We start from the raw sequence: 11,239 nt of genomic DNA, 5'->3' as shown, positions 1-11,239 counted from the left end.
CTCTAATGTCAAATCTGTCCTTCTCTATGGGTCCAAAACTTGGAGAGAAACATCAGCATCCATCAAGACACTCCAAGTCTTCTTAAACCGCTGCCCAAGAAACATCCTTGGTGCGAGATGGCCAGATACGATTAGCAACAAAAAACTGTGGAAAAGAACCAAACAAGAACCAATTGAGATAACAATTAGAACAAGAAGATGGAAGTGGATTGGACACACCTTAAGAAAACCTAACACCAACATAACTAAACAAGCTCTAGAATGGAATCCACAAGGCAAACGTAAGAGAGGCAGACCGAAAAACACTTGGCATAGAGGGATCAATGCAGAGCTACAGGCCATCAATAAAACATGGGGAGAAACCAAAAGAATAGCCCAAGACAGAAAAAAGTGGAAAGCTACTGTGGTTGCCCTATGTCCCCCATGGGACGAAGTGGATTAAGTAAGCAAGTCTTTATGGGTTTTCTGAATTTTACTGGTAAAATATTTATATTCATTGAAATAAAAGTTCAACAGAAAATTTTTGTATACATGATTAACCATTTCTGTCTGACCTGACTTGACTGTGGGTTACCTATATTGCCTTTGCATAAAGATTTTGTGAACACAATCCATGGATTTTTTTTTAATATTTCCAGAGTTACAATGTATTACATTTTGCACTTTGTGTATGAATATTTATACAAAATAAGATCATTATATTGAAGATCTATGTCTTCTCTAACATAGTTATCAGTTATATATTACTTCTTTAAAAAAATAACACCAAGATGCTGTTAAAATATTATCATTTATTTATCATAAAATCAGCAAAGTTAAGATGTACAGTGGCACACAACCTATAGCTTTATATTCTAAATGAAGAGCATTTTAAATTGCTGTTTATATCATTAATCTAGGTATTACTTTAAAACCCTGAGATATAAAATCAACACAAAATAATTCTCTGAATTTCAATCTCTACATACATGTATTTCAAAAGCCAAATAATTTAGATATGAAAAAAAAATCTTAGTAAAAATAATCAATACATTAAATAAAAAATGTGCCAGTTTTCTTTTTGTACAATATTAAACAACAAACGAGTCAGAACAATAATTGTAAAAAAGTACCATCGCGATCTCAGTAGTTGTGAATACAAGCATCATAGTATAAGATTTTATTAACCAAAATTTAATGCAAATTTAACTCGAATCAAACAAAACAAGCAATGAATTGTACCTGAAACTTGACCAAGAATAAACAAATTCAGAAAATGTTATCTTTTCTAAATTTGTAGAATATTCTCAATCTTCAACAAATTATCAAAAGATATTTGAAATTGCAAAACTTTTGAAAATCCTTGAAATAAAAAATATTACATTATCTATATATACACTGTATAGACATTGTTCATGTACTGTATGTTGAAAGTTGCTAGAACCAGCTAGCTGGGAAAAATTAACGTACATTTTAACTTTTGTGAAAAATTAACGTACATTTTATCATATGTGAAAAATTAATGTACATTTTATCATTTGTGACATCCAGGTACTGTAATGTTCTAAAAATAAATCAACTGTACAAAATACAATGGTTCAGGAACTACCTTAGTCATTATTTCTGTTTTGAAAATACAGACAATATTATTATACATAACATATGATAACAACTTGTTAGAAAACTTAGGCATAATGTTATAAACAGATCTGTGTATTGTGGTTTCATCAATTTTCATGGGGTGCATCAAATTCCATGGATTCATCATAAAGTATAGTTTCGTTGATATCGTGTATTCGTGGAAAGCTTAAACACGGAAAACAACAAAAACTGATATTCAATGAAAAATGAAGAAACCACAGAATATCAAAACAAATAAATGATGATAGTGTCAATAATAACAGGAATGATCATGTTCAATCTTTAGTTGACCACAGCTGAAGTGCACATTGTGTTGAGGCCACAAACCCCAGCGCCGCGATAGACCAAGTAATAACCCTGAAACGGAAACAGGAAGTTTAATATCATTGAAGTCTCCCCGAGAAACTATTGCTTCTTCTACAAGCAAAATAATATATACAGAACTGAATTTGTTCACAATATTTTGTGTTTATTTAGCGCACCGGAAAAAATGTTGCTAAACATTTTCATAGAGATGGATGATCTTGCAGAGCCACTTCACTGAATGAATTTTTTAATGCCTAAATTAGGCTCTTACAATACATACAGGTAATTCTTCCCCAAGTCTAAAAAGAAGATATATTTCCAAAAGAAAATTCATTGACGAGTTTTTCGAAAAAAAAAAAAGAAGTCAAGATAATGAACGATGATTACAAACCTTTTCTCCCCAATCTGGCCCCCAACTGTTCTTAATGATCCAGTATGGCTTACTCCCCTCTGAAATAGAACAAAATACACAATCATCAAATCAGATATAAAAAGTTTTTCTCTTAATTCCACTTTTATAAATGAACAACAGTGCACCCGTACTTTTAATATTTTATCCCATCAGGTCAGTGTCACAATAAAACTATATCATTTAAGGCAGACTGATTAACACAAAATTATCTCCCTCTCTCTGTAACTTACCCACTCCATACCCTACAATACTCTCTGTGTGTGTGTGTGTGTGTGTGTGTGTGTGTGTCTGTCTGTCTCTCTCTCTCTGTCTCTCTCTGCAACTTACCCACTCCATACCCTACAATTAATACTCCATGGTCAAGCTCCTTTGGGTTACAGAAAATTTTCCAGGGGTGCGATATTCCACCCATGTAAAACTGAAGAGAGAAATGACAAAACTTCATCAATTCCAGTACATGCATTTGAATTTGGCAACGTTACCTACAAATAAATCTTCATTGAACTGTGAAAAATTAACTCATAAAACTCTTGGAATGAAAATATATGCTTTCTTTCAGACAACTGAAATACATGTATATCTCAAAACTTGAAATATATTACCTCTCCATATACCAGGGGTATAACTACATAAAAAAATTCCAACTGTCTTGGACTTAATTGAGAAATCATGGGAATATATTACATTTGTTTAGGATTGCCTATAAGATATTAATTCTTTTGATGGTTCTCTTCCTGTAAACCAACTTTTATTCGTGTGCAAGAAATTTTCTCTGAAACTCATCGTCACAAATATTTCTCACTGTGAATCACTCCTTTAATATCTGGTATTTGTTTAAGATAATACGGGTTGCAAAAATTAGTCGGTGCAAACCAGTTCATCACTGGTAGATCATGAAATTAAGGAGAAATGAATAAGTTTGCTTACAGTAACTCTATAAAATCTTTGCCCACTATTTAGGACTTAGTTGAGACATCATGGGAATAAATTACATTTCATATGGTAAACTGTACTCATTTTATATATAAAACAAATTTAGTTTTCATTTTTGAATAAAATTTGTAGCAAGTGTCTTTACAGCTCTGTTTGATATGTACAGTAACTATGGGCAGCTAGCTTCAGACATTACAACTGTTGTTTGATATACAGTAACTATGGGCAGCTAGCTTTCTGACCTGACAGCTGCTTGATATGTACAGTAACTATGGGCAGCTAGCTTTCTGACCTGACAGCTGCTTGATATGTACAGTACATTAACTATGGGCAGCTAGCTTTCTCACCTGACAGCTGTTTGATATGTACAGTAACTATGGGCAGCTAGCTTCAGACATTACAGTTGTTGGATATGTACAGTAACTATGGGCAGCTAGCTTTCTGACATTACAGCTGTTGTTTGATATACAGTAACTATGGGCAGCTAGCTTTCTGACATTACAGCTGTTGTTTGATATACAGTAACTATGGGCAGCTAGCTTTCTGACATTACAGCTGTTGTTTGATATACAGTAACTATGGGCAGCTAGCTTTCTGACATTACAGCTGTTGTTTGATATACAGTAACTATGGGCAGCTAGCTTTCTGACATTACAGCTGTTGTTTGATATACAGTAACTATGGGCAGATAACCTTCTGACCTGATAGCTGTACAGAGACTCATGATGTTTACGTCACAAGCTTAAGGCTTGATAGTCCTAGATCACTAACCTGTTTATCTCCATGAACATGTATGCTAATGTGAGAAAGAAATCTAGAACACTGCTCTAGTTTCTCACTATGCCAGGGCCAGCGTAAGGACATGATAGATATTGCCACTAGTCAATACAATCTTGTAATCCTTTTAATCAGCGAAAAATAAATTCAATGACAAGCACCATATCATCATATAACTCTCATTTTTAATTAATGTGTTGTGTTTGACCATGGTTTCTTGCATGAAGATTTCACATAAAATCACAACTTTCTGAATAAATTTGTTTTACACGATCAATAACATCATGACAACTATTCAATCTGTAAAAGTAGCTGTGTTACATTATCACCAACACATACCTATTCCAAACAGTGATACGACCATGTAACAATAAAATTCATCTGCAGCAGCTTCAAATCATGGAGAACATGAACTGAACATTTACAGTAGCCATACCTGCATAGCAAAAGCATTGATTCCTATAGATATAGGTCCGTTCTTTGTCAACCATGCTGCCATCTCTGCAAAATCAGAGTAATCGTATGTTAGCATTTAATGGAATTCATAATATCTTTCTCCATAGGGCCTGATTTTGTTCAGTATTAACCAATTAGAGGACAGCTGGTACAGTACTGAAGATGGTTTCATTGTTATGTATTTTTAAGGATTTTCTTCATGAATCAAAGTACAATGAAATACAGTGAAGATGTGGAGAGGGCACCTGTTTCATTGCTGGAAATAGACACTGAGCCGTTGATTTTCACTCGGACCTCAGATTTATCGAAGGCACATTTTTCATCATGAGCTCTGTAGCGATAATCTGTCTCACTTTCCAGACCTCCTGTAAATATGTATGATGACCGATTAATTGTTAGTACGCATAGTTTAACTCTGCTGTAACAATACATATATAGTTAAAGGTAAAATTCTATGCAAAAAATTAACAAATGCAGTAAACAAAATCTCTCACAAATAATTTAAACAAGTCTTGACATGAAGTCTTTTTAAAAATAAATGACAAAATTGAAGTTATACAGATCTGAATATTGTAAACATTACAGAACGGAAATGTCTACCCACCTAATCGGATGATTTCTTTGTATGCCTGGCTTGGTAATCCACCATTACAACCCTCATCCACCTTATCACAGTCTACAAGCTCTGTAACACACAGACAATAAATCAGTAATTACAACCCTCATCCACCTTATCACAGTCTACAAGCTCTGTAACACATAGACAATAAATCAGTAATTACAACCCTCATCCACCTTATCACAGTCTACAAGCTCTGTAACACACAGACAATAAATCAGTAATTACAACCCTCATCCACCTTATCACAGTCTACAAGCTCTGTAACACATAGACAATAAATCAGTAATTACAACCCTCATCCACCTTATCACAGTCTACAAGCTCTGTAACACACAGACAATAAATCAGTAATTACAACCCTCATCCACCTTATCACAGTCTACAAGCTCTGTAACACACAGACAATAAATCAGTAATTACAACCCTCATCCACCTTATCACAGTCTACAAGCTCTGTAACACACAGACAATAAATCAGTAATTACAACCCTCATCCACCTTATCACAGTCTACAAGCTCTGTAACACACAGACAATAAATCAGTAATTACAACCCTCATCCACCTTATCACAGTCTACAAGCTCTGTAACACACAGACAGTAAATCAGTAATTACAACCCTCATTTGCCTTCAATGTACATGTACTATCTTTAGTTGATAAATGAATATTTAATTGGTTTATACTTTAATCAGTTATAATTATAGTAATTTATAGGGCTATATGGACCATGGGTAGCTCAGTGGTTAGAGCATCTGACTAATAATACGGGTCGTCGGTTTGATTCCCGGTTCAGCCACAGATTTTCTCCTCTCTCCTATACTATATAATAAACACAAGAAGACCTTGAATCTTTTACTGTCAATGCTGAATGGGCATGCATTGAGAATTCATTTAGAGTAGATATGCTAAGCATTCACATGATACTGCACATTGAATCTAATTCACATTAAATCTTCCCCATGTGAAGGTCAGGGTTCGACACTGAAGCTAGTCTTGAAAATACCACCAGATTGTAAACTCAAGAGTAGTAAATATGCTGTGTAAAGAAGAAAAGGCTGAGAAATGTGTACCAAAGCACTGTTACATAATCTATACCACTCCCTTATCAGCCAGGACACCACTCCTTCTCAATATTCAACAGGGTTGTCTGATGAGTGTATCATGAATTACATGAAGTCAAAAATTTGATACTTCTCTTATATTTCAGACAGTATTTTACCAAGACAGTGCTGACTGCAAGGACGTCATTGACTGGTAGATAAAATGTCCTTGAGGAGATAATTCTACAGAGTGCAGTCACGAATCTGCTAGATCACTGATAATGGATTTATACTACATGAACTCTTACACTTCTTTGATATCTTCCATTACATTTTGAAGGCCATTGTTAGTACCATTTACATATAATTTTACTTCATCAGATTTCAATGGATATTGATGATAAGGCCACACCTATTTGTAAAATAGTTCTTCGGATTTTCAAACAAAAGAAGTGAGGCGAGAGGGCGAAATTATTTTACACATATCATTTTTCATTTTGGAGATAAAAATCATGAGGCCAGCAAATACAAGAAATATAAATATTTTTATTTGAATTAAGTGTTATTTCAAAAAGCGAGTGCTTAAAAATAAAGAGATTAAAATCATCAGATATCATTTGTTTAATTACCACATAACCTTAATACTAGCGCTTCAAAAGTTTCATCAGCTTCCAGTTCAATTGCAGTATAAGGAACAACTTCCCATCTAGTGTTTTGAAGTATCGTACATATCAAAGATATGCATTGTCAAAAACTTGAAACGCCGTATTACACTGTTAAGAACTTTCTCGAGAGACCACACTTCTGTGATTCATCAACCACATGTATCGAGGTCTTTTGTGCACTTGTTGTAAAATGTCGAAAAAATTTATACAGATATTTTTGGACACGCAGGCAGAAATTATTTTTTGATATTATTATAATTTGGATTTATTATAAATGAAAGCGGTGAATCTGATGAACTAGATTACAAATTCGCATGGACTAAGTAAAATTATATGTAAACACACTATCATAACCATATCGCATGAATCCATAATTAATCCCTCTCGTGCAAGTGTGTAAAACTGGCTCAGGTTCATACCTTGTTCAGACAGGGAGATCAGATTTTTCTTCTTAATGGCCCACTGTCCTTCTATGTTGCCAGTGGTAGAAAAAGCCCAACATGACCCACAAGATCCCTATAAAGTAATCATATTCATACAAAAACTTTGTTATTTCACATCCTGCAACTCCGTTCTTTTGTTACCTGTACATCATGTGATAAACATGAATTCATTATAAATGTGTTCACTGCAACCATGTTTTACTGTATTGATACAGTGTTCACAACATTTTAATTGATAAATGTAGTCAAAAGGTACTACGCAACTTTGTTTTACGGGTCAATACAGCTGTGGGCTTATAAATGTCCTCCAAACTACAATCTCATGATCCTAAAAGTACAATTTGTTAATACAAAGCCCTGACCTGATTCTTAACTTCTGTCACAGCCCCATGTTTCCTCCAGTCAAAACTCTTGGGTAAGGATTTCATGTGAGGTATGGCTGCCTTCTTCATTCCTTTATTGGCATTCTGGTCCCAGACTTTGCCAACATACTGCTTGAACTCGGATTCTACACAATCATAAATTCAATACATGTAATTTTATGGTTGATGATGACTGATAACGGGAAAAGTTTTAAAATTTTCAAATCTGCCAAAGGCACATGGGCCACAATGCTCACCTTCACACATGCCCCCTTTTAACGGTGCATTATTTTTCCTTTACGTAATCTAATATGAATTTTCATCTACATGTACGTTGTATAGTCCCATCCTGGCCTCAAGGACCAAAGTTTGAGCATAACTAACTTAATACTATGTGAGAATGCATAAATACTGTTCTGACAAATTGTAGCCTTGCTGTTCTTGAGAACAAAAATATACATATTTCTCACTGTGAATCTACTTCATACAAGGATGCTTGCAAATTGTGTTTCATGAAGCAAAACCTTGCTGTCCTAACAAAGAATAAATTCAAAATCTGAATCCCGGTTGTGGCCCAATCCTATCCACCAAGGTCATGACTTGAACAATAATCTGCATGAGGAAGTTTGCATACTCTTTTGATAGGATGCAGCCTTGCTGTTTATTGCCTACCCCGATTCTGTGGTTCATGATTTGAATAGTCTTGTTTGTACAATATTCTGGGAAAATTTATACACAGCCTCTACCCTGCCTCCTCTATTTGCTAATCACTTCCCCTTTTTGAGTGGATGTGACCCTTCAATTGAACACATTTGAATTGCCTCTATACTTAATGGCAATATTAGCCCTGTGGTTCTGGAGAAGTCAAAATGTAAAAGTTACAAATATACAGAAATATACATTGTATATAGAAGGATAGACAGACAGACAGATGACTTGAGATCATAAAGGCTCACTTTAGTCTATGGCTCAAGAGAACTGAAAGGTTCTAAAATTATTTCAATCATACCAGACAGGTCTGCAAACTTTGTCATCCCATACACTGCTGTTCCCTTCTCAATATCCTGCAATTTCTGAGCCTTTCTCATGTTCTCACAGAAAATCTTAAATCGGCTTTTCTCCTCTGAAAAAAAGAGAGCGTAAAACTTCTTATGAAAGCAGGTCCTGTAAAATTTGGTGAAATAGACAGCAGATGGTACAGAAATTTTATAATACCTTGTTTAGACATGTACAGTCTCTTGAATCTTTCCTGAAACTGTTGGAATACACCCCACTGACATAGATCACCAACACCTCCATCAAACATGGGGCGTCCATTAAGTAGCATTCCAAATGCTCCTCCATCCATGGGAAGGGACTTTCCATGTGATTTCAAATCATGTCCATCTCCACCTAATAATTTTGATTTGCCATGTTGCTGCATATCATGTCCATCTCCACCAATCAAATTTTGTTTTGTATGAGGTTTCATATCATGTCCATCTCCACCTAGTATTTTTGATTTGCCATGTGGTTTCAAGTCATGTCCATCTCCACCTAACAAATTTTGTTTACCATGTGGTTTCAAGTCATGTCCATCTCCACCAATCAGATTTGGTTTTCCATGTGGTTTCAAGTCATGTCCATCTCCACCAATCAGATTTGGTTTTCCATGTGGTTTCAAGTCATGTCCATCTCCACCAATCAGATTTGATTTTCCATGAGGTTTCAGGTCATGACCATCTCCACCAATCAGATTTCGTTTTCCATGAGGTTTCAGATCATGACCATCTCCACCTAGCAATTTGGATTTGCTGTGTTGCTGCATATCATGTCCATCTTTACCAAGTAAAGGCTTTTTAAGATCCACCATTTTTCTCCCAAACTTCAATTTATTTTTACTCATATCTGTAGCTTCCATTATCTTCTGTGTGGCATCAGATTTTAATTTCAACCCAAGCTTCTCCTTTAACACTTTCATTTTCAGGTTCTTTAAATCCTGTTGTTCTACCACATTTTCTTGCTTTAAAAAACACAAATACCAATCTTAATTTTGACCATAAATAAATTTTAACTTATAATATTATAAAATGGATGAAAGAAACAGCAAAATCTAAGATTCCACAAGGTAAAATTTATTTCCAGAGGCAGCTAAGCCACAAGGGAAATACTTTTTATTAAAGGGAGACCATAGATTTCTCTACCGGTCAACAGGGGATACCTACTCCTCCTAGGCACCTGATCCCACCTCTAGTATATCCAGGGGTCCATGTTTGCCCAACTCTCTATTTGTATTCCTTATAGGAGATCGATTGATCAATGTTCATTATCTTCACCTTTCTAAATTACACATTCAAAACCATTTGATTTTATCACAACACATTACTCCAGAGAAAACTATGATCTATGTCACTCTATCTGTATATTTCCATTATTTTTGCATTTGATATCTCTACAAAGTGTAATGACAGCCATATTTCCTCATGAATGCATTGCAGTTGTAAACAATTTGTACGTATGAATACAGATAAATATTATAGTTTATGTCTATTTCAATGACTGAAAATTTCAACAGACGTGAACACAGAATGTAAATACATGAAATAAACTTCATTTTAGAAAATACACGAGGGTATGAACTGCAACGCTTCACACCGGCATACTTTTCCTGAAGTGCTGGCATGAAGAATCGCTGTTCATACTTTCATGCATCATCAAAAATCATTTACTGAAATTTTATTCCTTAGTAAATATACTTGAATTAACAGTGATGCTACATTGCATATGTATTTGACAATTTCAAAAATTACATCAGCAGCATACTCCTTATCAATGTGTGTTTAGATTGTTCCTTGTTTCAAAATGTCTGTCTATTAGCATACTTGATTCTAACGATTCGGCGCACCTGGGTTAATCGGCGATACCCGGCAACACACTTGATTGTGAGCTGGAATTATGCATGCATCCCGCTGGGTTCGTCGATTGAGCCGGAAATTTTGATAGGGGAAGGCAACTTTAAGCTGGCGTCCTTTCAGACAGTAGTATCGAGAGTTGTTTATTCTAAGACAAATTGTTTTTAATATTTACACTGGTGAAATAAACGATTTGTAAATAGGTTTGTCATTTCTATGCTGAATAATGTTCATACAATAGAAGGTCAACAGTTTCATTACTGTACTGTAGCTTGGTCACTTGTCTAAGTGTGTCACCGAGTATACTCGGCTCAGTTCGTTTCGGTCGGATTGTATCAGAATCAAGTATGCTATATATGATCACACTTTTAAAATCTGTGACTATTTTAAATTCATTGTCTAGCATACAGGTACATCTTCACCTCCATTCTCAGAAATCACTGCCTGTAGATTGTTCTCTTTGTTGAATTAAATCAAGGAGAGAACTATAGTCATCATGTAACCAAAAATCAGTTCTTAAGTAATTTGTCTTTTTTGACATGATTATTGGAAATCAGTTACATGTATTTCTTAAATGATCTTTTATACAGTGAACAGAATGTGCTTGTGAAATTATGCCCCCCCCCCCCCACCTTGATCAATATAGGAAAATCTGGACAAGACCTTAGTGAATAATGCTGACCTCTACTGGTCACATCATTTTAAACTGAC

The 11,239-nt window shown here is 34.9% G+C and overlaps 1 protein-coding gene across 2 annotated transcripts in view; it reads right to left on the bottom strand.

Moving 5' to 3' along the window:
* Positions 1–776: 776 nt before the first annotated feature.
* LOC125650625 (uncharacterized) overlaps positions 777–11,239 on the bottom strand; it is a 32,867-nt gene continuing 22,404 nt past the window's right edge. For both annotated transcript variants that reach the window (XM_056165505.1, XM_056165504.1), the window contains exons 6-15: positions 8,853–9,639; positions 8,647–8,760; positions 7,638–7,783; positions 7,252–7,348; positions 5,109–5,189; positions 4,750–4,869; positions 4,485–4,549; positions 2,666–2,756; positions 2,318–2,376; positions 777–1,977 (exon numbers count right to left, since the gene is read on the bottom strand). In XM_056165505.1, the coding sequence (XP_056021480.1) occupies positions 1,903–1,977; positions 2,318–2,376; positions 2,666–2,756; positions 4,485–4,549; positions 4,750–4,869; positions 5,109–5,189; positions 7,252–7,348; positions 7,638–7,783; positions 8,647–8,760; positions 8,853–9,639 (1,635 nt within the window). In that variant the 3' untranslated portion in view covers positions 777–1,902. The remainder of the gene's footprint in view (positions 1,978–2,317; positions 2,377–2,665; positions 2,757–4,484; positions 4,550–4,749; positions 4,870–5,108; positions 5,190–7,251; positions 7,349–7,637; positions 7,784–8,646; positions 8,761–8,852; positions 9,640–11,239) is intronic.

The sequence above is a fragment of the Ostrea edulis genome, chromosome 5, assembly GCF_947568905.1.
Source record: "Ostrea edulis chromosome 5, xbOstEdul1.1, whole genome shotgun sequence".
In the NCBI taxonomy this organism is placed as follows: Eukaryota; Metazoa; Mollusca; class Bivalvia; order Ostreida; family Ostreidae; genus Ostrea; species Ostrea edulis.
This window is presented reverse-complemented; position numbering and strand designations above follow the sequence as displayed.